This window comes from Halictus rubicundus, chromosome 8 (genome assembly GCF_050948215.1).
Source record: "Halictus rubicundus isolate RS-2024b chromosome 8, iyHalRubi1_principal, whole genome shotgun sequence".
NCBI lineage: Eukaryota > Metazoa > Arthropoda > Insecta > Hymenoptera > Halictidae > Halictus > Halictus rubicundus.
Window position 1 is genome coordinate 2078441 of NC_135156.1, and position 27959 is coordinate 2106399.

A 27959-nucleotide genomic window follows, 5' to 3' on the forward strand; every position below is an offset into this window, starting at 1 on the left:
TTTCTTTATACAACGTAATGGCGAGCAATGCTTGACCATTAAACGTACCTAATGTTTCTCGAAATTTGTAAAATTTTGTAGTATTCTTTATTAGGCGTTGTAGTAAAGAGTAAAAATTACCGTGCTTATTATAATAAGTAGACGACGGATTTTTCAGCAAAATAAAAATGATCTGCATTACTTACAATGTTAAACTTCATCTTCTGGCACCAAAGATGTTGTACTTTTTTTTATTTACTTCTATATACTTTGACAAGAAAATTCCAAAAATGCAAGTTTTAAAGCGCGGAATTCACTCGTTCAAAAGTTATATGAGTGTAAATTTGAGAGATTTCAAGCGTTTTTGACAAATAAGGGCGCCGCCATGTCCGTATGTACTCAGCGTCGCGCATCGTGTAATGAGTCGAGCCGCTAGATGGAAGCATAAGCACACAGGAAGCGAATTCCTCACATTAAAACTTGCATTTTTGGCATTTTTTCGTCAAGATCTACAGGATTATAGAAAAAAATGTTAAAAATTTCTGGGTTGCCAAGGTGAAGTTATGCCCATACCAATATGGCGCTGGCCTTACCTATCAAAAATGCTTGAAATCGTTCAACTTTACACATATATAACTTTTGAACAAGTAAACTCCGCGCTTTAAAATTTGCATTTTTGGAATTTTCAGTTTAATAATTATTCATAATAAGGTGAGCTGTTGCAAATGTGATAGATGAATCATTTTGATCGAACATAATTTGGTAAGATATAATATGTTTCACAGTTTAATAAAATATTTCATAGCATTTATTGTACTGTTAATAGGTTACGCAAGGAAGCATACTATTTGGGAAATAGAAAGGTGTAGTCGCTGTTACATAGCTACTTTAGATAAAGAAAATATTAATTTGTTTGCTGGCGGAGTTGTACGTTTAATTAATATCATGTCATTTAAAAAAGATGGTTGAAAATTATAATTTGAAATATTAAAATCCAATATGGCAAATTAAATTAGTTTCTAGTGTAGTAGACAATTTTGTCTCTTTTCTGACTGTTTGACTTCTCGCTATCCGACGTTTGCACAGCATTAACAAAAATTCAACGGAGTCAAGTTGTAAATGTAAGTGCGTGAGACATAGTTATGAAAACTTTTAATGACCGAGCAGCAATAGTTAGCTGATCTTAATACATGGGAGGAATATTATTTATCATATATTAATTAATATAAAATATTCAAATTGAGGGACATCAGTTCTAGGACGTTACTAGCTTTCGGGTACTTAGTAGGAAAAATTATTCAGATAATATCTTGTTAACTATTATCGTAGGTAAGTATTTAAAGGTATTACTTATAATGACGAACTAATTAAAAGGCATATCGTCAAAGTTATTGTTTCGCTTCTTAAGTAACTATGGATTATTTTGTCATAATTAATTAGACTCATTATGCATGAGTTTCTAGAGTGATTACAAAGATTAAACGAGAGGATTAGTCGACGTATGTGTGTGTATGAATATGTAGCTGATGAAATTATTTTGTAACTGCTTTGACTTGGCGTAAGGATACCTGAGTGCTACTTTTTTCAATTTCAATCGAGACGATTATTTTTTGGCCACAAATAATAATAATATTATGATGGAATTTTTAACTAAAAAATGTTCACTCTGGAAGAAAAGATTGTACTAGACATACTCGCACTCGAAAAATACACCAATGACTACTGACAGTCTGCACACAACGAATTCTGAGAATCGATTTGTTAATAAAACATGAAACACGAATACGACAATAGAGATTTCGATTAATTCTGAAAACTCCATCACGCGAAATATGATAAGCCCTAAAAATCACGGTACAGGCATCTGCAGGGAACTTACATATGTGGAATATGTAGGGCCATTTAATGACTACAGCTCGCATGAAACTATATAAATGTAATTATTTTGTAACTTTTTAATAAAGCGGTAAACAATCCATGTATGTATAATATTTCTCTCTTATTTAGATCTATAGTTGTATTTATAATGTATGGCACCTAAGGGGCTACACACCTTTGATAAAATAAAAAAAGTGGATTTTTCAAAAATGGTATATTTTGTTAGTATGATTCTTCTGGAACACTCTTCCAAAGTTTTGTTTGGAAATTAGTAAAACTATTGGATATACGGGGTATCCCAAAAATCTTGTACATTCTTAGAAGGAGTGATTCCTGAGGTCATTTGAAGAAACTTTTTTCTTTACAAAAATGTTCTCCGCGGCTTTCTTAAGGAGTTATTGACGGAAAAGACGGACCAATTAGAGTGTGTCTGCAGCAGAGTGTGGCGTTGGCGTTCGCCGAGGAGGAATCCGTCCGCTGTAGCCACGTTTTGATTGGTCCATGTTTTCTGTCAACAACTCCTTAACAAAGCCGCGGAGGATATTTTCGTAAAGAAAAAAGTTACTTCAAATCACTCCGGGAATCACCCCTTCTAAGAAAGTACAATATTTTGGGACACCCTGTATGATGCCTTTTTAACTCTTTTCACGTAATGCTATTATCATTTGGAAATCATCATATAAATGTTCAAAAATTTTTATAATTGTAGTGGTATTACAATTTTTATGTATTGATGTTAAAGGTTCAAAGGAAGATAGTATCAAGAAAGTAGTAAGATAGTAGTAAGGGAAGATGTTAAAACCTAATTGGAAGTAGCGTCGGTATAGTATCGATTAATTTCCTTTGTCGTGCCTTCTCTATTGCAAAATGAAGTATATACATAGATAGTCAAATATTAACCCAGGTGGAAATGGGTAGATACTATTTTATACATCAGCTTCTTTTGAGTAGAGCCGTGTGACTGAAACTTACACCAGAAAGGTCTATTACCCTGAATTCATGGTGCAGCTCGAGATAAAAGATGCAAGAATATCCTTCCTGTGCTGCTCGTAAATGTATGGCCAGGATAAAATGTAAATCTTTGTTTAGGACGTCCAACAGAGTACCGAACTCCTTCATAATTCGCCAGATTTCATTAAATTAAATCATCCGTATTTCCCAATTGGGCTTTACTAACAATTGAAATGAGAATCTACAGACGGTTTTATTAAATGTCAACATTTTTTAAAGAATATCTTCTCGTTTCTACTTCCGATTTAACATTCATAGAAGGGTACGCTGAATTTTTTGTATATCCACGATAGATGAGATCGGCGTGGTGCAGCAGCTAGCCTGTTCCTAAATGATAAATAAATGGAGAACGTCGGCTGCCGACCTTTTTCCTTCGCATACGTTTTTGACGTCTATGGGGAATGATTAATTGTTACGAGATAAATTCGAGATCGCTTGCGAGTAGCGTCTACGAAATTAATCTCCGGGCATTTCACTATTTAATTCAACGTGCTGCATATTCTCCCTAGTAGTATGTATCTTGCGTAATATATTAATACGACAATATAAACTCCCGCAGCGGAGGATTCATCTCGGAGTCGCTTGAATTTTCTATGGCGAGATAGTTACCAAGTACGCTAGTGTCTTTAGAACTGCAATTGCACATTAAAAACGTACAACTGTATACCACGTGTCTTCGAAATCGTGGTACAAGCGGTCGAATGTTCATTCTATCTGTAAAAGTAGGTTAAAAAAGGGAATACCAATTTCTTGTTTAACGCTTCATTATTCGAACAAATCGTGTTTGAAAAATAGAAGAATACCTGTGCTATTAAATAGGAATTAGGGGGTACGTCAGTTCATGAACTACGGGTTTTACTTTTTGTAAATACTAGGACACGCGAACCTGACGGATTTTTAAACTTATTTTTCTGGAAAACAAAGCTTTAAACGAAAACCATGATTTATGAAACACCCTGTACATTATTGATTCGTTTCCACTTTTGTGATATTTGTTAGTACCATTACACAATTGTAAAATCTCAGTAGCTATTAGTTTTTCACCCCATATACTCCTATACTCTTTCATTCAAGATTGAGTTCTCTTTTAAAATTGACACTTTAGAAAAAACAAAACTCAAAACGATCCTCACACCACGATAAATTAGCAAAATGTTCAAAGCAAATTTTTCAAAAATGTTAAATAATGGTTAAAATATGATTTTATTTTAGATCTCCTACGACCTACGATCCCACGGTGTTACTGACGCCGAAAAAGAAAATCAGTTATTTCAGGGTTAATTGCAATATTCTAATGATTAGAAAATTTTACTATTTCCAGCTGTTTTGCGTTAGTGTTATAACAATGAATTAATTTCAAAAATAATTTTTCAAAAATTCATTTTCGCTGTCATAATTACTAATACGTTTTCGATAGCTCCTGGTTAGCTTTTATGTATATCTATATGTACAGGGTGTCAAGAAATTATGTGTAAAAACCGTTACGGTGTGATTTTATACCTTGGCATCGGCGAAGATCTGTTAAAAAAGTTTGGTGCAAAATTGACCCTGGCCGACTTTCTCAAGGTCAAAATTGTTTTATTGCATCCTATAGTACTCATCGCTTAGAACAAAAGTCTTAAAGGAACTATAGGTCTCAAGTCAACCGTTCTGTTAAAAAACAACTTTAAAATTTTGTAAACTATTTTATTCCATATGTGTTGCGGATCACGCGAGCCAAGCGACGGCACGTGAGTGGGTATAGGCCAGGGGAGAGAGAGGAGACGAGGCAGCTAAAACCATAACAGCTTACTCGCTACCATTGAGGCTCCTCGTCACCTTCTGTCTTTTCGGGCACAACGGATTCCCGAAAAGTCAGTTGCTGTTCAAAACCCAGCTTCGCTTGAGCTGCTAAACGGTACTATTACAAAAGATCAAGGCTTTAGCGCTTATCTAGCCTTCTCTGTTTATTTTCTCGCGTAATTCTAGTCTCTCGTTTTTTATTTCTATTAGTATTAAGTGGTGTCGGGTTCCGTATTTGTTAAGTTAGAATTCTTAAGTTTTAATAAAGTGGACATAGACACTTACTGGTCATCACTACTCTAAATACATTGGTGCCGTTAATTTTCTACTCCCGTCCACGACCATACTATTCCTTAACAATGTCTACAGGGTGTCCTACAATGGTATAAACGTGAAAGGGATGATTCTATATGAGAAGATAATTCGAAAATATAGAATAAATTTTTTTCATTTGACGCGTCGTTTTCGAGAAAATTGATTTTAAGAATCCGTCATGTTCGCATGCCTGGCGTTCTTCAGAAGTAGAATTAGTAGGTGATGAACAGACGCGTAAAACGAATTACTATTCAATGGCACCCGTTTTCGCCGAATTTTCAAACTCAATTTTTTTGGGAAGGAGGAGATAAATGAAAAAAATTTGTTTCTATATTTTCTTATGTGGAATCATACCCTTCACGTTTATACCATCTTGAGATACCGTGTAGACATATAGAATAAAACAGTTTACGAAGCTTTAAAATCGTTTTCTAAAATAACAGTTCGTTTTTGACTCTTGCTTCCTAGAGAAGTTTGTTCCTCTAGAGCAGAGTTGTTCGGCGTCTGCTTGTACGGGCAGCGATTTTCTTACTCTGGGCACACACAGAATGGCGAGCACGAAGCCATGTCTTTGCGGACAACGTTGCATGTATTTGTCATACACATTGTCACAGCTGCATACGTGGCCGGTTACGGCTGTTCTACGGCCTACCCCCACTCCGCTAAGTCACTTGCCCGTAACTGTGTCCCCATGCACGTAACTGTTAACACATCTTGCGCGGGAAGCGACTAAAGTTGTTTTGTGCGGATTTCACATCTTGAGCGGGAAGCGACTAAAGTCGTTTTTCACGGATTATTGGGGGATTATTGTTATCGACGGGTTTTTGTGATGTTTTTACAATAAAATCGGATAGACATACGTTGCAAAAATACAAAACGTGCGTTGCAAGAATGAATGCAACACGGTAAGACTTTGGCGGCAAAGTGCCCGCGCAAGATGTATTAAGCAGCTCTACTCTAGAGTAAAATTACAAAAAAAAGAAAATTTAATTGGGATATAAGTTGGCATTGAAAGAATTTTCTGCTTATCACAAAATTACTTTTGAAAACAAAAAATTGTCTCACGGTTACAGGTGCAAGTTACGACAGCCAAATTTTGGATTCGTCTCGACAGTAGTGTTTCTTAAACGTAATAATGGAAAAATGTTCATACTTTGAGTGAAAACTAATAAATGTCTGTACTATAAAAGCCTATTCTTAATAGGTAAGAAAATATTCGGTTAGAAACAGAACGTGGCCTTAAGGCTCGAGATGCGAAGAAAACTGAGTGATACATTACTTCAAGAGACTTGAACTTGACTGTTATTTATTTAACAATTGTGACCAGATATAAGCCTGTGACGTTTTCAATCTATCTCAATCAAGTATTAGCTTACGAATAGACCTAGTTTTCACCTATTAACACCTAGTTGTCACCTAGTGACATACAAATTTTTGAAACAATCCACTATGCAACGTGGTATATGACCAATTTGGGAGAAATGGAGCTAGTAGTAATTCTCTACAGATGATATATGTATGTATAAGGAATAAGAATTTCCATGCGATATTAGTGGAGTAATGAGTATTAATGACTCACCTGCGGCTGAGGAACACAGGTTAGATCTATGTTGTCGCCCAACAGGTCAGGATCCATTACTCTAATACCCCGAAGAATTGTCGTGCCAACTGGAAGGTCCTCTTCGGCTACGGCTTCGTACGGTACGCCCAGAAATCGTGGAGGATTGTCGTTTTCGTCGAGAACGATCACGAATGCATCGACACCAACGATATTCGGCTGTTGACCCTCCGGTACTTCGTCTTCCAGCGTGACACGGAAGCGTATCGTGTCGTTCTCCTAAAACAAGCAAAAAATTTCAAGATAAGGTATGCGGCTTTTGTTGAAAAGTCTTGCTGTTCTTATTTGACTTATTAAATGAAATTAAAGGACAAATATTTCAGGTACAAATAACGCTGGGTGATAGCACGGCTTAAAGTTAGGCGAAAATCAAGAATAACGAGATTTCATTCGCGGATTCTTTTCGACTGTGATGTTAGAAGTGAGACGCAAGCGAGACAGCAATAAATTCACGCTCGGCTGTTCCACGTTATACCACCGTACATTAAAATACACGTGTACTGTATATACACGAATATTCGTGAAATTAAAATATGCGGGTACCCATGTGTTTAATATTACACGTGAAATAGGGACCTTTCCCACAGGCCGTTGCTATGATTGATTTAGTACAGGATACAACAGTTCCAGGCCCCGTTTGTTATCAATCCTTAGCTCTATTCCATCGTTAAACCAGAACTTAAAAAGACAGCCGTGTTAGTTTCATTTTAAATAGTAGGGGGAGTTCTCCTAACGCTGAACGGCGTCTAATACTAGGCAGTAGCTCTGTCTTTAACATTTAAAACTTTGTCGAACTGTTGTATCGTGTAAGTATTGTAAGTTGCAGAGTAACAAAAACAAACAATAATCACGTTTCATCACGTTCTTGTCGCGTATGCACAGCTAAGGAGATCAGTTGATTGAAATTTCTATAATTTCAATTTCTACGATACAGGAGGCGTATATACAATTATACATTTAAGTGAGTTCTAGCTTTAAAGAGGACTAAAAGCGACTACTTTAATTACAATACATATATGTATTGTAGTAAAAATTTCTAAAAATCTGAATAAATACATTTCTGTTTTTTCTATAAAGCAATGAAAAGTAGTCGCTTTTAGTGGTCTTTAAACATTTCAATGTATAATTGTATTAGATCGTCTCATAAGCTTGTGCCGCGGCTATGTTTATATTCTTTGTGGTATATTTTATAAACATATAGCGATAAGTGACCAAAGGTAGACAGTTTAAGGGTCAAGGGTAGTCACGTGACTTTTTCAGAGTCAGCAGGTCGGTAACTGCTGTACAATTTCCGTTCACAGCCTTCAGACACTGACTCAAGATCTGTATTGGTATGTCGCGTCGCGACACCTCAGAGTGAGACGACAACAAATTCTAAAACGATTCGAACGGGCCTAACAGCCAAACAAGGCGAAGACCGCGTCCCGCCTACAACATATATTCATGCCAACAAGCATATGGTGAAGATCATGTTCCACCTAGCTTATACAAACATCTATATAAACAATAAGGTGAAGATCACGTTCCACCTACAGTGTGCACACTTTATACGAATCGGCGTCAGGTGAAGAACGAGTTCCGCCTGTAACGCCTATCAATACACAACCCGATCAAATACGGACAAAATACGATTAAACAAGATTCGGCTCACTCTGAGGCGTCATCACAGCGTAGCGTAGTCTATGACCCGAGGAGACATGCGTTCCTTCGAGTGTATGCACGTAGCCGATGGCTCGACGTCATCGACGCTACGTCATAAACAGGTGAACCAAGACCTGGTCATGAAGTGGGGAGGTCCGTGCGGAAGTTAGTTACTCTAGAGCCTTCTAGACGAACACACTGCGAATTAACAAAAAACAAATCTCTGTACAACTGCAAAGCAACCAGTCAATAAACACCACGCCACCGAAAGAGTATTCTTCATTCCAAGAAAAAGCGAAACCACGGAGCGTGCACGATCGCTTCGAAGTAGGAGTTTCTACATACAACAGACGGGTCTTAAGTCTGTGACTAAACTTGTCACATTTTTTGCTCTGTATTATCGATATTGTGAATTCTGACGCCATGCTTCAAGTTTTTGGCTTTATTTCACAGAGAATCAAGACAAAATATAGCTCAATTTGCAGCTGGAGATATTTTTTAGCGCGCGCTACTCTCGATTTCATCCAGAAAACTAATCCAATGGCATAAAAATACTTGAATTCCACAGCATGCACATCGTCAATTTTTGGCCTACTTGTGATGCTTATATTACCAAATATCTGCATAATCTTGTCAGCTCATGACTAGCGCGCGCTAGATTGAACCTTCCTCTTTCGAATGAGCACTTTCCCAGCGAAAAATATTCTCATATAAGGATGAAAAGTTGAAACACGTAAAACCATTTTTCGCGTAATTTCGTCGGTAACGTAGTCATTCTACCTTATCGTGACTTACGGAGTCTTGGCTCTTAAATAATCGAGTCCAGTCTAGAGAATGCATTGAAGAGAAAAAGTTAGCGAATGGAAGCATTTAGTCTTTTACTCAGTGAAAAATCATGAGTGGGACGCGTATTCATTTTCGAAACTTATGCTGTACGAGTTTTGCAAAGGAAATGTAGCAACATTTGCTGCAAACGATTTTTGTGCTGTTTACAGAGAAGATGTTTTACCGTCCATCCAAAAAATGGTTTGATCGATTTCGTCAAGGAAAGTTTATATCGTTCAAATTAGAACTTCTTTGTCTGTAAACAAGCACTTAAGGGAATATGCTCATCTATAGTTGACCAGAGATTTTCAAGACCGAATCAATTCTATTATTATCATTCATCTGTGTAATTAAAGATGCTAGTTAAAGTGCATGTATCCACGGAAATTAAGAGAAATATCGTCAAATATGTACTATGTAGTTGTTAATATTATTCCAATGCAGAAGACTTTAAACTTACTTTGGTTTGTTGAACGTGTCGAACAAAATGTATTGTTTAGATTACAGACTAGATCAACATTATCAACATTTGAAAAACCATCTAGTGCTAAAGTCAGTAACATTCGTATACAGAAAATCCAATTTTAAACTTTCCTTTGTCCGTCACTGCATGTACTGTATCGGGAAAGATCTTTCTTTTTCCACTGTTTGCCTTTGACGATTAGGTATTTTCTCTGTGCGTTGCGTTATACGTACACGTACGATCGTGCTCAATTAGGTCGACGTCACTTGAGATTCACTCCGTCCAAAGCCGGTGAGGTATTCTGACTTGGTTGGTGAACATACATGAAAGAGCAGGGTGCACGTTCGGAGGTACGAAGTTACTTGAGAAGTTTTACTGTCCCTCAAAGAAGCCGTTGGATTTGGTCGTGAACGTGCTCAAGCTCGTACGTGAGAAACCAGAGTTACGTCCCTTCTCTTTTACGAGATCGATCATTCACGAACCGATCTTGACTCTTGAAGCGGATATCGTTCTTTATACAGCCATGGAATGGAAGTTTGAAACTTGAACGAGTCGTTTAACTTCTTAGCAAATTTGCTTTCTATAATGCACCTTCGGCATAATTCTCGCATACGTATACACATAGATGTGAAAATTCCGGTTACTTACTCGGACGATAAGAACTTTGTACAATGACCGAATGTCACGTTACTCAAAGTAGAAATCCTTTTTTTATATCTTCCTAGGTGTATCATACACTCTTGGAATAAAATAATAAGACATTTTACATATTTGGAACACACGCTTTAGACATCCCGTATTTTGCTTACCATCTCCGGAGTAAACACGCAATGTCTTAGATTTTTACGATGTGAAACAAGAAAGTTATAGAAAGAATCTAGAATATAAGATACTTGATCTTTTTTCACTCTTTCGACTTTTGTCAGTAGCTATTCGACTGCGAGTAGATACAGGAATGGATAACTATTTACAATAGGGGATTCCTAGCTGTTTTCAATGACCTTGAAATACGTTGTTGGGGGAAAAATTCTGAACAACTTTTTCCTGTACATGTTACAGCTGGACGAGCTTCGTTTCCGAGATAATTACAAAAAATTGTTGTTACTGCAGGGAGTCCGTTTTATAACCTGCAACACGACACACGTACTTACCTCTCGTATACTTCATATTATTTTCTTTCTTGTCATCACGAACACGATATTGTACCAATTGTTGTTTCTACGCGATGATATGGTTGGATTGGGATGGGAGGATAAGAAATACAAAGAACGATCTAATACCTCGCGTAGCGTAGTTCATACTATACTAAGGTGGCTCTTATTTACTCTTGATGAACATTTTTTCAAAATTATGTTTACGTTTGTTTACGGTAACGTGTACAGGAAGAAGTTAACCTTAACAATATATTTCAAGGTCATTGAAATCCGTGCGGAATCGCCTATTGTGAATAATTACCCCGGAATGTATAATATATCTCATTTCTTTAAGTGAAAAACAAGTAATGGATTGCAGTAAGGTGTTGAACAAAAGTAGAGAAAATTATGGTGGTGGCAAAATTGCAACATTATGAAATAGAAGTTTCTGTGTCACGTACTATATGATAAAAAATTCGCAAGATTATGAAAAATCCAAAAAAGCTGAGAGAGGTAACGTCTGGTAACGTCTGAACACGACAGGCGTTCAATCATGCATGTCGTTTTTTGTCCGTGAACACGTATACTGGGTAAAAAAAATAAAGAAACGTCATTTTCTGTAATAAAGACAATTCAATTTGGATGGTTCTGAAGGATGGTACTCTTATTTTCATTATTTTAGTAAAGAAAACCTACGTTTAAGTCAGTAAACACAACATTGCTGATTATAAATTTAAACTAGCAACAATTATTACAGTGTGGTCATCTTGGAATAATTAGTCAGCTACTAATTATGTTTCGAAATAATTGTTTGAAGGCTTGTAAGTTATATAAATTGTAATAATGTAATGTAATTGAAAGTACATTCATAAACAATATAATTCACGGCAGACTGCGTTTCGTTATTTAGTAAAATATCCGAACAGAATTAATTATTTATTGATGATATTCTAAATATAAAGATTAGTAATATTTATACCAAATATTCTGACCTTGTTCTTACATATGACCTACTCGCAGTCATAATACCAAATATTTAGTTATTATAAGTGATAATTTGCATTAGTATGCATAATGTACACAATTCTAACAAAAATATTATACTTCAAGGTTTGTTTCATAGAAACTCGAAATAATGTTCCTACTGTCGAATTTTTCGAAAATTGTTCGATCATCAAGAGTAAAAATAAAAGTAATAACATTTAAACATAAGACTTAAATGAGATAGGATTTATTTACAGATTTATTAATACGACGATTTAAAATTCAAGTTATTGAGTCTCTCACAGAAGACTTGTGTATGTAATTACATTGTTCTATTTATTATACGTTGACATACAGATGTCGCGTCAATATGTTCGTAAAAGCGTATAAAATAATTTATACGCTGCAAGAAGAGATTTTCTTTATTTATTCAAGTTATCTTTTTTGCTCTTTCAGAGGGATAAAATGAACTTTACGTAAGTATTGCCGGAACTCCTTAAGAAAGTCTGCAGTGAGCCACGGAAGCTTAAATATAAACACAGTGTTTAACGTAAGACAAGTTTAAAGACTGTTTTTGATACACGAATGAAAAAAAAGTCTGTTCGTTAAACTTTCAAACTTCTCAAACGAGATGCCACTCTGGAACAAGCTGTCCCCTTGAGTTTTACCTGTGCTTGCTTTGCTCTCAATTAAAGCTCGTTATCTTCTAGATAAGCATAGTTTCAAGAAGTTCCCACAAAAATAGTAAAATTAGATATGCTGGCTAGTTTAGTTCTACAAAATATTAGTAATTAAAGTTCAGTGTTTTGTACAAATTATTTTCAATTCAGTACAGAATATGACTAAAATTGTATTATAAGTTTCTTCACAATTAAAAAGGATTTTTTATTTTATTTAAAACTGAATAAGAAACACATGATCGTTACATGCCTTCACAATAATATAAATTTTCAAAGTGTGCAGACTGCATTGTTTGCAATTTCATTAAAGAGTTCATCTATTATCATAAATTGGTCACTGCAGATTGTGTTGACTGTTCCAAAATTTGACTGAAACCACAATAATTATTGTAACATTGTTTTTAAAATTTTCCAATTAACACTTTCGTTACCACCATTTGGTTTGATGAAAGTATTTTCAGTTACCATATTCTATTAAACACAATGTAGTCCCTTTGTGAAATACAATAAAGAATATTTAAGAAAGACATTTCATACATTTTTTAAATATCGCACTGTATTTTTCAAGTCTGCCTTTCTTTGTGTTAAATACGAATCGTATCTGACATTAGTAATGAACGTTTCAGTTATTCTCGGATCGTATCAATTTACGACTCACTTTGACTTCTTTGATGATTTATCAATCACAACAAGATGGCCACATCCGGCTAGTCATGTTTTCCATGAATTACGTAATGTGAGAATAGCCAGAAGCAGGTTAGACTGTCAAAGCCGGATATTTTCACTTGCAATATGTTACTAATTATACTATCTAACGAACTTTTCTTACGTTTCCATAACCAGTAGGCAATGATTACAAATTATGGTTAGTTTTTCCGAAATTTAATTTTCAACGAAAAGGCAGATTTTCACCTTCAAGAATTTTTTCCACCCTAACCGTGGAAACTATATCAATGATTCTTACGTACATACTTAGAGACAAATATATTTAAACAATATTTTAAAAAAGTATCCAATGTATTATAAAAATTAAGGGTCTTTTCATTGACAAAATAAAATGGTTTTGCTTATTATAAGACATTTACATATTTCTCAACACTAGTTTAGCGCAGTACAAATCAACCGTTTATAGATAGAAATAACACGCATTAACACAAAGTTCAATACATTAATATTTACTACATATTTGTTTCAACGACTGCTGAAGATTCTAACAAAAAATGTTGTATTTATACTTTTACAAAGAAATTACACATGTTTGACAAAATTGGGGCGCCAGAAGCGTCTCGGTCTTTTTGTTAACTATAAAATTGTCAATTTGATTTTTGATCAAACTCAAGTTTCTGAAAAACTGAGGGAGATGGTGAAAAATGACTTTCAGATTCATGTTCAGTGCAACAAAATCTAAGTACAAGATAGGCCTGCTGGTTATCGAACCGGAAAATTGGTGTTGGACAGTATTACGACAGACATTTGTAAGAAATATGCTTTAGAAAAGAGCCATATATGAATTGATTCGTACACAAGACATTTTAGCTATTATGATACGGTTCGGGTACGTTCAGTATCCCTTTTTATTTATTATTAAAGTACATTACTATATTCAATCAATTACGTAATTCCTGATTACAAGTGGCATCTTTTCCGCCACAGTTGCGTACATTCACAATGAGTTATAACTAACTCGTAAAAATAAATAAATCTGAAAATTTTTTAAATCGGACCATTGGGGGAACCCTTCTACAAGATGCAAAAGACTGCATTCCGATTGGTCATTCATTGTAGTGTAGAGTAATCGTTGGACATACATCACAAAGAAAGTATTGGGTTGGAACGAAAGTTAGTAGCGTTTTTAAATTAAAATTCAAAGATAAAGTTAAAATATTTATTCATAGGTTTATCTAATAACATGATAGGTTGTCTCGAAAATGGCAAAAAGTAATAGAAGAGAATGGAAAATATGTTATTGAATAAACCTATGAATAAATACCTGAATTTTATCTTTGAATTTTAATTTTAAAATATTGATCGAATTGAGCAACCTTCTTTTCGAAGTCGGTTCAATTAAATGCCGCAGAACATTCAAATTGCGCCCGTAAGTTTAATTTTCTTAATAATTCCTTTATATTAACTATCGAGTGACAAGTTGATGTTACTTTATCTTTAAAAAATCACATGTAATTCAAATATTTTTTTTCAAAAATTTTTTCAGAAATTTTTTTCGCGATCAAAAATACCATAAATTTAAAGATTGAGACCTCCTATTTACAACGACACCAGATAAGTTGAGATCAATAGCCGCATCTAATGTGTAGAACTTTTTCCCAGCTAGATCGGGCATTTGGCCCACTGTGCGGCGGCCTAGCACAGGGCAATTCTGTGTAATCCGAACGAGCAACGCAACGATCGCGTCGATAAAGGTCGTCGCACAGGCTGTTTGCTTCTGCTATCACGACCGTCGAAATAAAAGCGCAAAAACGAGAGAAACACAGCTGTGTCGAGCCTTTGTCCGACGGATTGCGATTCTGTACACGTAGCCGCGATATACGGTGACGGGAAGTAGCAACTAGCCTGAAGCCAGGAGCTCTTGCATTGTGTCGAGAAAGCGACTAGGTTGTGTCCCTTTCCTCCTGTCGGCGACAGGAAGCTCCAGAACGAGAAGAGAATTATATGAAAACGTCGAAAGGCAAAGGGACGAAGAGAGACGAGCAGAAAGACGGAAGAAAGAGAATCAAAGAGGAGAACGGAGACCGGCAGAAAAGAGTCGTGTGACTGTACCACTTCCGGCGAGCCGGCGAGCAGAAAACCCTCCAAGGTTAGACACCGTCGCGTACACTTGTCTCCCCGAGGAGGGAAAGCGAAGAAGCATTCATGAAATGTGAATGCGTGGACGGAAAACGTGAACGCAGACGGAAAGGGAAGTTCTTCTGGTCCATCAAGTCAAAATTACCGTGCTCTTGTATTGTGGTCGGAGGAGAACGACGGCACGCAAGATAAGACTGGACTACGTGTTTGGATCCTTGACCTCCCAGCAAATTGTATTCATTCAGTAGAATTGCACGGTTCTCGCTCTTCTTACTTCCGGTTTCACCACGGAATTCTGCCGAATATTATGATCGTACATAATAGGTACATGTGGGTTGTAATATAAATTCGTTCGATTACAAATACAGTATTGTGAATATTTGTAAACTCAAGCACATTTTTTCTCTATTAACTTTTCAATATTTTCAAGAAACCACTGATCATGCCTACACTATATATTTACGATGAAGTAGTACGAAACTCTAAATGTCGTTCATTCATAAGAAAGATGACATAAGTCAAAAGAAGGAAATTTCATAAGAGAGCCATTTGAAAATCCTAAATTACCAATTATTTTTTTTATGTAACCAACTTAGAAATGTAAAATAATTTGTTGGTATTTAGATAGTGGGTTAATTGTCATGTAGATTAGTTATAAAGTACGCCACAATTTGTATATTTATTATTATAATTTTTTTTATAAATATATTTTGAGTTATGTCAACTTTCTTATGAATGAACGATATGTATAATGAGTCTTTATTACTACTTGCTGGTAGGTATTTCTTACCGCCAACACTGTTAGGCCTGTGAATATTTATACACAGTTGATGTTCAAAGCTCATTGACACCGATTCCTTGCTTTATACGATTAATTTAGTTAAATAATTGTACATTAAGTGTCTAAAAACAGTATATTTGAAAATTCGTTCAGAATTTCCAGTTTTTCATTATGCCATAGAGTGTAGTTAAGAATTTGGTAATTATTCGGATTAGGGGGATCCTCACCGATTTCAATGACCTTGGAATATGTTATCAACCTTCCGGGGTCTTTAGAAACTCCAACAAAAATTAAAATACTTAACCTACATAACTAAGGTTTACAGAAGTTAGTTTGAACGAATTTTGGCTAGGTCTGGATTAGGTTTTTGGAGAGGAGGTGCAAAAGTCGCCCTGAAGGGCAAATTTGGTCATTGCGAAAAGGTAGAGGTCGCTATAGCCATGCTAACATGGTTTTCGGTATCAAATAGATAGAGATATCAAAATTCGGAGCGTCCTCATAAAAAATAGAGAGTTGCTGCTGCTTGAAATGTGATTTTAATGTACAATACTATGAAAGTAGACTGCACAATCTGAAGAATTGAAATATCGGAAATGTCTGTAAAAGCAATCATTAAAGAAACGTTAGGTCAATGCAAGCTTGAAATTCGCAGAAAAATTCATTCAGCAGCAATATATGGAAGCATGTTATATGAAGCGTTGAAAAAAATCTTAATACGGATGAGCCTGGTGGATTTCACTATTACTGGCATAATTCGAATGGGTCAAGTTCGAAGGGTTAACTGAATGATGTCTGATAATAGTACATGTTACGTGACGGATAATAGCCTTTCATTGTTGAAATACACGGCAGAAAGGCGATTTTCTAATAAGACGATGCTCGAATTCATTCAATTCCAACTACAAAAAAGTGGTTTCAGGACTTTGGAATAGAATTACTACCATAATGGGCCTGGAGCTTTGATCTAAATTCGATAGAGAAACATGTGGAGAGTTTTAGTGCGAAAAGTTTACAATAACGCATCTATAGAACGTACTTATAAAAAATATTGTAAACCTTAAAAATGAATAATAATATACTGGGTCGAATATTTCAAACAAAACTTAAAATAAATCAGTGGACAGTGCTCCTAGCAGGTTAACAAAAGTTACCAAAAATAAAGCAAAATCCATTAAATATTGAAATCACAACGTAACAAAATTAACATTGAGTTTATATTTATTCAGTGCACTGTATAAATACATTCTAAAGGCTCGTACAGACCTGAACATTTTGACGAACATTGCGCCGAGCAGCGAACGAAACACAAAATCGACATTCATTTCGGCGAACCGAACGGCACGATTTTGCGTTTCGGTCGCTGTTCGGCGCAATGTTCGTCGAAATGTTCAGGTTGGTACGAGGCTTTTGATGTATGTCGAAAAACCGACAAGTGATGGATCGACCGCGCGCACGAACGCAAACGGGTAAGCCTCGTACAAACCTGAACATTTCGACGAACATTGCGCCGGACAGCGACCGAAACGCAAAATCGCGCCGTTCGGTTCGCCGAAATGAATGTCAATTTTGCGTTTCGTTCGCTGCTCGGCGCGCCGTTCGTCGCAATGTTCGTCGAAATGTTCAGGTCTGTACACTTCGAAAAGAAGGTTACTCAATTCGATCATTATTTATATTGGAACGAAAAGTCAGATCAGTATTTATATTAGAACGTTTTTAGATTAAAATTCAAGGATAAAATTAAGATATTTATTCATAGGTTTATTCAATAACATATTTTCCATTCTCTTCTATTACTTTTTGCCATTTTCGAGACAACCTATCATGTTATTAAATAAACCTATGAATAAATATCTTAATTTTATTCTTGAATTTTAATTTAAAAACGCTACGAACTTTCGTTCCAACCCAATATGTCCACTCATAAAGAGATAAATTAACATTAGATGAATTAAATTAACACTAGAATAATAGCAGGTATATATTGCTTGCAGAATATTAGAATTATTTATTGAATTATTTTATATAATGAGTATGATTTTCATAACGGTATAATTAACAAAATGATTCATACTTATGTGAATCATGTTACATATGAAAATAAATAAGTGGTTTAATTCAGTGCAGTGGAATACAAATTATAACGTACTGAAAATTTGATTGTATACGTTGTGTATACAGGGTGCAAAAAAATGTTATTCGAAGTTCGGTTAGAAACGCTTCGTTACAAGATTACAAACAAATGAAATTGAATTTGGTAATGGTGGATTGTTAGAAGACATTGAAATAAGAAAAGCAATGCATAGAATACTTATATGTATGCAGGTTCACAAGAATGCGTGAAACCCTCATTTTTTCAAACAGTTTCCTCAAATGGTATTTGCAGCTGTCAATAAATTGATTGGGCAATTAGGACTCGTACGTTGCGCCACTTTATTGCGACACGAACTGCGTTGCGTTTCTAATGACCAGACTTCCCTGCTCAATAGCAATTGACGCGTCATAAGCTTCTACACAAAGCAAGGCAATTGGCGGGACTACGAGAAGCACCCCCTTAGATCTAGTCCAGTTTGCGAGCCTCTCAGATAGTGAACCTTCCTCCCACGCACATACTATCGTATGTCGCCGGGTACTGTAGATTTCGAGAGTGACTGACCATGAAAGACACTTTGTCCCCCAATTTGCTATTCCATTACCGCTTGGGCTATTGTCATAATTAAGAACTGAGAAATTAATTAGAAGAGTTCCGAATTACTTTCAACTTGTTTTGCTATTAGTAGTTGCATGTCTACACTTTAAGTAAAAAAGACATTCAGTATAGTCTTAAGACTTTTCAGTTTAGATTTAATTGGTTTGAAGTATACTGATTTATATTCAGCAGAGATTAATTGTTTGAATAAATATGAACTAATTTTTTTCGAATGTTATGACCACTAGCCGAATTAACCTTGAGTAGCTACTTCAATTCCCGTTCACCAAAGATTGGAAGGAATTGTGTTTCGTCGCAGACCTGCTAGAGGACTCATCAGTAAGGCTGATCTAGCAGGCCTTGCCTTAGATGGTCCCGCGCGATGGACTGTGTCCTGACACGGTGGACTTCTCGTTTTACGGTCCCGAACGATGGACTTTTCGATTTTATTAGTCTTAACTGGCGGAGAGCTAGATTGTGACTGACTTCTCGAGAGTCGAAAAATGCCTCGTGAGGAATCCTCTTCGTTATGTGAGGGTGTTCCTCAGTAGAAGAAGAAATGCACTGATTGGTTCTGCCGATTGCTGCATTACCCAATCGGCGCATCCTTGATGATTTGTCACCCTATTTAGGCAAACTAAGTGGACCTTGCTCTGGAGAGCGTAAGCTGATACCTGTCTCTCTCACTGGGGTGATCCTTCGTAAGGACTTAAGGGGGCCGGCACGGTTTGAAATCCATATACGTATGCAAGGGTCAAAATCTTCACAAATTGACGCTTCAATATTGCAATGAGCAGTTTGAAAGTGGTCACTTGTGTTTCCTAAAAGTCCAATCTATGTCTGTTCAGAGCCCAAATTGCGAATTTCTACCTCCTCGTGGAGTAATTTGTAATATTCGGTAGAAAACTCGCTTTCTGAAGCAAGTACCACGTCACAAGATGGCTGCCGCTGAGAGATTCTCTTAATTTCGAGAGATTTAGACTTTGTATCGAAAAAAAGGCTCTGAATAGACGTAGCAAAGACATATACAAACACGGTGGTATGCATTTTTAATTGATTAGTTACTTATTTAAGACGTAAAATGTCTAGAAAAAAGGCACCATTTCGCGGTTCCGCTTACTAGCGCCACGGTCTCTTCGCGGCAAACATTGTACGTTGCGATAGAATTGGATAGAATACGGTCGATAATGCAGATCGATAGTACAGGTTTACGTATGTACAATATGTATGCTGCCGAATATTGTAAATTACTCCACGATGAGGTAAAAATTCACATTTTGGCCTCTGAATAGACATATGATTGAACCTTTACGAAAGACAATTGACCATTTCTAAACTGCTCATTGCAATATTGAAGCGGCCATGACCTTCGGGGTCACTTATAGATCTCGTTCTCCTGTTCACGAATGTATACCATTATAGAGACAGATAGTCAATAGTTTTCGAGATATTGACGATTAAAGTTTCATTATTTCCTATGTAATGCCGTATTTTTTCTACGGTACAACAAGATTCGGTTTGGCGCGACAGTAGCCTACCAAGTTAATTCGTTTACGAGTTATAAACGCTTAAAAGTGGAAAAATTGCCATTTTTCACGATTTTCGACTTAAAATCGCACTTTTAATTGTTTATAACTCGTAAACGAATTAACCAATATCGGTGAAATTTTCAGCATGGATATAATTTATTCAAGCAAATCAAACACATTTTTAAAATTTTCAATATAGGCTCAGATAAAAAAGCTGAAAAAACCAACTTTTACTATTTCTTTTGCGATTCCGACCAATTCAAATTTTTTTCAAAAATTTTTTACACCTCGTCTAATAAACTAATCCTTCTAACTTCTCAATAACATTCAAGTCATTTGATCCAATTTTTAAAAAGTTATGTTGCTTCAAATAGTGTAGACTCAGTTTTGCTCGTTACTGCATATATAGTGTTACGAGTATCGATATGTTACGATATCGAGACATCGCGCCGAATGGTCTTCGTTGTATCGTCGTCACTAAGAAGGCGCGGCTAACTTCTCGGTTTTATATATGTATATACATATATAATGCTATAATCTTTTATATATATATATAAAACATGAACCGTCCTCTTAGAAGACGACTTTAAAGTTTCGTAAACTATTTTATTCCATATATCTACAGGGTGTTCAAAGATGGTATGAACATGGAGGGGGTGATTCTACATGTGAATATATAAGACAAATTTTTTCATTTGTCTTCTCCTTTCCGAGAAATTTGAGTTGGAAAATTCGGCGAACACGCGTGCTATTGTAGCAGTTAAGGAGAACTCATTAAAATAAATCTTGTTTCACGTTACGGGTCGATTGGAAAATCTGAACCTTTCTAGTACTAAACTTCCTACACATATAATTATTGTATTCTGATAACAAACGAAAATTGTTTCACACAATTTTTCCTACAAAATGTATACTTGGAAGTATTGCCATAACTAACCACACTATTAATGTATAACAGCTTCAAAAACGGTCTCCTTCGTTGAGTACAATGTACCGCCTCTCTGATGACCAGAGTAATATGTGACACCAAGCGTCGCCTCACGTCACGTCACGTGATCAGTCTACGGTTTTAGTGGGGGACGTTGGAGTGTGCTCATGGTGGTGGAATGGGATAGTGGAAGGCGAAAAGGAGGAGATCTATTACATTTTAATACACTTCATTCTTGTATCACGAGACAACACAATTCTTGCGTTTTGTATTCTTTAGAAGATTATTATATCCCAATCAATTTCAATGAAAATGAATATTTATGAAATAAATACAAATATATTTTCTTGCATATTTGTGTTTATTGCTGAGGAAGAAGAGATAGTTTAATTATCGTTGATGCACGCAATTCTTCTTACCAATTGACATATCAAATTTTGTCGTGCAAAGAAATACGTTCACTGTCACATTCTCTTTGACTATATTTCTAAGGCTCCATTCACATCAGGTAGCCGATAAGAAAAACCTGATGAGAAATCTCACGGTCCATAAACCGCACACTAAACTACATTCCCTGGAGTCTTATCTACCCTCCAGAACCCTTAGAATTATTTGACACGCTGCTTGAAAAGGCTTATCGTAAATAGATACAAGAGACCGCGTCGAACGGTTCCCTACCACAAATATAGGGTGTTCTATAAAATGTGGTAAACAGAACAAAAGAGTAGTTATCTCACTATCCCTAATTTGGAGTTTGCATAGACAACGGTAGACAAAGCGGAAAAATACAGCAGAAAATGTAAACAGTGGAAAAATATATTACAAAATATAATGTTAAAGTACAAACTGTTTTACAAAATAAATCCATTAGAAAGCATCGAATAACTATGTACAAGAGACAAGGAATGTGAATACTACCATTTTGGTAATCCAGGATTAGAGTCGAATGTAGATGAGTCGAAAGAACAGCATGGAACTTTATAACTTCGCTTTACGAAAGAATAGAATTGTTTACAATAATTTATGCACTTATTATCACCGTGTTAGTTTTCTTTGTTACAGAAATTAATAATGGAGAAGCAACATAATTATATTTAGGTGTTATTAAACTCTAATAACCATGCATCATTTACATGACCTTATTATTCTTGTTAGAATAAATGTAAATGTAAATGTTTTTACATGATCCCAATTGCAGTAGTGGTATAAACGATAATCATTAGTGACGCTGATTAGAGCTTATGCAAATTTACATTAGCTGCTGTTCCGTAATATTCGGAACATTACGAAATTGTGAGATTCTTAAATGCTTATTAATATTCAACTTATTAATATTCAATGTAGTAATGTCGAATAATGGAACTGTGCAGTGCACGTATTCACACATTATGAATAAGATGCAAAAAATAGTCTTTAGTGAACACAAAAAAAGATTTAGAAATATCGATTTTTTTATTCTACACAGGAGTCCCCCTAATGCCGGACGGTAGCTACAGTGTTTTCTCGATATATGTCCCAAAAATCTAGCCAATGAAAGTCCCAGAACTATCTCCACTGCCGCGGGGTATAACTCGCGAGAGGCCATGAAGCTCAACAGATGTAAGGTCGCCGAGGAGTGTAACATAAGACGAGTCGGGTATGTCGGTGTGAACCACTACTAATCCAATAACAAAACTTCTTTATTTTTCATTATTTTTTTATGGGACTTTCACCCACATATTCGTGGCATTTTTCTAATGAAAATGATACCAAATATGATATAATTCCAATGATATTTACTTGTGCAATGAACAATGAAAGTTTCGGACGTAAAGAAAGATAGCGTATGGGAAAGAAAGAAACACAGAAAAAAATTGAACTTTTTTTTATTATTATTGTTTTATGAGACTTTTAACAATATATGTGTGAAATTTTTCTGATTAAAATAATACCAAGCACGATATCATTCGAATTATATTTACACTAATTTTCCGTTAATATAATTGCAACGGGAAGTAACTTTCATCGTTCATTACAAAAGTAAATATCATCGGAATTATATCACATTTGGTATCATTTTCGTTAGGAAAATGCCATGGATATGTTGGTGAAAATCCCATAAAAAAAATAATGAAAAATAAAGAAGTTTTGTTATTGGATTAGTAGTGGTTTACACCGATATGCCCGACCCATGTCGGCCGAGGCGATTGGAGCTTCGCTGTCCTTTTCCATGTTCGGCGTGAATCAAAGAATAGTATCTTCTGGCCGATATATGTCCCTGGCTATACCCGTGTTATGGACATATATCGAGAAAACACTGTATATCTTTCACATTTCAAACATCCTACCGTGTGAAAACAGTTAGGAAGATTAGTTGTTTGTTGCAGGTGACAAGGATCCGGTGCACCATACAAATTATAAAGTATTTATATCTATTAATTTTTACGGTCAGAAGAGACGTGAGGTGTGAAATCACCTCAGGAATCAGCCCTTTTAAGGAAATACAACATTTTTGGGACACCCTGTATAATATTTACTACATTGAGTTAATTAAAAAAAGGAAAGACAAATGGATGTATGATTTCCGTGTGTCGATAATTTACAATGGACGTCAATGTAGCAATCGTCAATTTTTTTACGCTTTCAGTACCTATGATGTGCCACTCGAAAAATTATTGAACATTCTTTTATGTAGGAGTTCGTTCACGTTGGAGGAGTGAGCAACTCTTGAAGTTTGCTACAAAAAGTATATTTGAAAAGGTAATGTTTTAATAATAATTTTCATAACAATATTTTCATATTTCACAAGGTAAATTTGAAAAAACTTAATTCTACAACATATTTTTTTAAATAAATGGTTTCTCAGAAATCTGTTTACTTTTACTTGTTAGTAGTGTTATATAGTTGATACTATCATTTAACAGTATTCACATATTTTAAGCAAACTGCATTTTATATTCACTTGTTAGTTTTATTCGTGGCGTGTCACGATTAAAATAATGTTATAAAGAAATAAATGTCTATTTAGCTTCTATCTAGTTATAACTTAGAAAATATAAAGGCAGAGAATTGTTTCTTCTGAATAGAAAATTCGTGAGAAATAAATTTTCCAGATCTACATTTTTTAAAATTTGAAAATGTTACTATAGTTTGTAAAAAATTGTGTTCATTTACGTGCGACATGTTAACCATTAAATAACATTTAAAAATATACAATATTATAGAAACATAGAAACATGTTGCATACTTAAAGAGTTCGCTCTATTATAATATTAATTTAAACTACGCAACGACGAATATATGTCGTCTTATTTAAAAAGGTCGATGTCCTTTAAACTTCAAAAGACGAATTTCAGAAGAGTTACTCTTTCATAAAAACATTAATAGCCAAAAGAAAGGATGTTTTCTACTTTTCTGTCCTCGTTAAAAGCAACGAATTTACTTTTACTGTTAAACAGCGAAATCAATTACTTCGCATTTGAAACTTATAACATGGGCACAATGAAAATTTATGCAGCTTCGTACCGTTCTTTCATTACATTCCAGGTCGTCGCTCAACACTATCCACCCTGATCCTCAAACGCTGGATGGGTTCTCATTATTTAGCGCCAGTGGCGCAATATCAAAAAGCTTTGTAGGTAAAAATCATTTAACGCTCGCTTGACTCTATCCCCTGCTTGTGTAAACAATACCAGGCGATTCACACCGCTGATAAAGGCTAGAGAATTCCAAGCGAGGTTTCATTGTAGGTTTGGCAGCCAGTTGATCATCGATCACAAGCGACCTGCCCTTTTGAACGTTACCCTCGCTTTTAGATTTGGATCAGTAGACTGCAGATTTTTGTGCAAAATACAAATTTTCTAAGTCATTTGTAAAAAGAAGAAGACAGATAAGAATGTAGATTAAGGGACTCAATTACTATGGGGATGCCAATTACTGTGCCTATATTAATTATACTTATTTTTAAAGCATAATGAATATTAAAAAAAAGATATATGACAAATATATTAACTGATTTTAATGAAAAAATTTAATATCTCTTTTGTAATATTCATTATGTTTTAAAAATAAGTATAATTAATATAGGCACAGTAATTTGCACCCCCACAGTACCTGGATCGCCTACCCTATATTCTTATAAGTTGATAGTGATACACTAATACTCTTAAACTCTTCTAATGTTCTCACAGTTTTATATTTCATCCATTTATTTTTGTCGTAAATGCATAAAATCGGCAGTCTAGTAATAAACAATCCAAAGGTATGAATAATGCACGAACAAAAACTAGAAAAAAATATGTACAGGTGTAACAAACTTAATAACAAAGAACAAATAATAATTGTGATCTAATTCAGGTTAAGTGTGTCACTTAAAGTACAGAAAAAATGGTTCAACGAAAGTTGCATGATCGCAATGCAATGGAGAACATTTTGAACATTACTCGCATACAAAGTTATTTATAGAAAACCCCTCACTCAGTAAATATTGGTTTTTTACCCCATATGTCCTAATGGGTTTTTTATTCAAGGTTCAATTTCCTCTTCAACTACAAGAAACTCAAGGAGACCTTTATCTCGATAAAAAAAAAAACAAAACTGGAAACTATACAACTTTCTTTTCAAACATTTTGCCATATACTAAACGTTTTATAAGTAATTTAAGTGGTATTCACAACCGTTTATAAGTATTGAAAGGGAAACATTTTAATGACATATTTTGGAAATTATTGTAACAACACATTTATTAAGAATTAATATATTTTTAAACAATTTCTACATAACATCAATCTTATTTTCCCGCGCATTAGTTTAAAACTCTATACAAAGGTACAACACACAAATCAATTGGTATTTGTTTATTCTATGTTACAACTTTACTTTTATTATTCATTATTTATTATTCATTCATACTGTATGGCTTGTCAAATTTTTAAAATTAAATGTATGGTTGGTTATTATATTGTCTCGCCAGAGGAGGGGAGGGAGTACGAATTAAGGAGAAAAAGTTACCCTTTCTCTGTCAATACTGGAGTATGCACGACAGAGACCAAACGCGTCACGTGACCGGGCCGCGGCGATAGCGTAGTGAATTGCGCGGTAGAAAAGGAAATTAGAGTGGGGGAACAAGTCTTGATCTGACGACTATGTACGAGACACCGGCGAACGCGATGAAGGTGCGCGTTGCGCGAAAGAAAGATTGGTGGGGGAAGCAAGCGTTTCAGGGGCCCCAACCGTGCCCAGCACTGTTATACTAGACCGCATGTAAATGTAAAATTCAAGTGTTCGTGGATCTTATCAAGTTTACGAGAGAAATAATATTGCTAGAAATTTAATACACGAACAATTTACTTGCATGCTATTTTTCTTAGTTCCGTTAACTAACGAGATTTAAGAGATTATATTTCTGAGCAAAATTTTAAGTTATAAATAAATATAAATTTTTCAATATGAAAAATGTTGACTTTGAAAAAGTCGGTCAAGGCGAATTTTGTACCAAACTTTTACAACAGATCTTCGCCGATCTTAAGGAGTAGAATTACGCTGTTACAATTTTTGCACATCATTTCTTGATACCATTTACAGACGCTGGGGTACAGATACAGAACTCTTCAAATTTCAGTTAACACAATGATAGAGTGAAACGGATTAAAATGAGAAAATCCAGCGTAGACTACTAACGAATGTATCAATTCGAATTCACGTTTCATTAATTTCACCTTAGGTGTCAGTGTTCCTAAAGTGGAATACCGTGAACGAACTTAAGGGGAGGGAACCGAACCTGACCAGGGCAAGCTCCGAATGCCCCGACACAATAATGATCGTCACGCTATGAAAGAACGAACGGCCGCTAGAGGAAGCTAAATAGTAACATTTCTGTCCAGTAGGGGAGCTAGGAACGTTTTCCAAAGTTCAGTATCGAGCAACACACTGTATTGGTAAAACAGAGGAAGAGAGAATGTACGGACGTACAACAACGTGGATGGCGCTGTCGTAGCTTCGTTCGAATAGCCGTGCCGCGGCACACTCACACACCGCCTGATCAGCGTGTACGTGTGCCGACGGCGATCGCAAGGGTCAGGGATGCCTGGAAATATTTCCCAATAATGCAGTCACGGGACTTGTCAATGGTGAAAAGAGCTAGATGAAAGTTCTATCTAGGGTGGAAAGGTCCTCAGAAGTCGTACTTTTGCATCATTGAGAAACGGTTAGCAATATTCGGCAGCACGTCGTTTCTCAGGGAGGCTATGGGAACTGACATGGCGGCACACTCACACACCGCCTGGTCGGCGTGTACGTGTGCCGACGGCGATCGCAAGGGTCCGGGATGCCTGGAAATATATCCCAATAATGCAGCGACGGGACTTTTCCATAGTGAAAAGAGCTAGATAAAGGTTCAATCTAGGGTGAAAAGGTCCTCAGAAGTCCTACTTTTGCGTCATCGAGAAATGATTAGCTATATTCGGCAGCATGTTGTCCGCCAGAGAGGCCCGTAGGAGCATGAGCGGCGCGACAACGTGGATGGCGCTGTCGTAGCTTCGTTCGAATAGCCGTGCCGTGGCACACTCACACACCGCCTGATCAGCGTGTACGTGTGACGACGGCGATCGCAAGGGTCAGGGATGCCTGGAAATATTTCCCAATAATGCAGTCACGGGACTTGTCAATGGTGAAAAGAGCTAGATGAAAGTTCTATCTAGGGTGGAAAGGTCCTCAGAAGTCGTACTTTTGCATCATCGAGAAATGGTTAGCAATATTCGGCAGCACGTCGTTTCTCAGGGAGGCTATGGGAACTGACATGGCGGCACACTCACACACCGCCTGGTCGGCGTGTACGTGTGCCGACGGCGATCGCAAGGGTCCGGGATGCCTGGAAATATATCCCAATAATGCAGCGACGGGACTTTTCCATAGTGAAAAGAGCTAGATAAAGGTTCAATCTAG

At 35.9% G+C, this 27959-nt stretch overlaps 1 protein-coding gene across 1 annotated transcript in view; it reads right to left on the reverse strand.

The window, feature by feature from the left end:
- The window catches only part of Cad87a (cadherin 87A), a 639019-nt gene that overhangs the window by 41498 nt on the left and 569562 nt on the right, over positions 1 to 27959 (reverse strand). The window contains exon 5 of the mRNA XM_076791575.1: positions 6545 to 6802. Within this exon, the coding sequence (XP_076647690.1) occupies positions 6545 to 6802 (258 nt within the window). The remainder of the gene's footprint in view (positions 1 to 6544; positions 6803 to 27959) is intronic.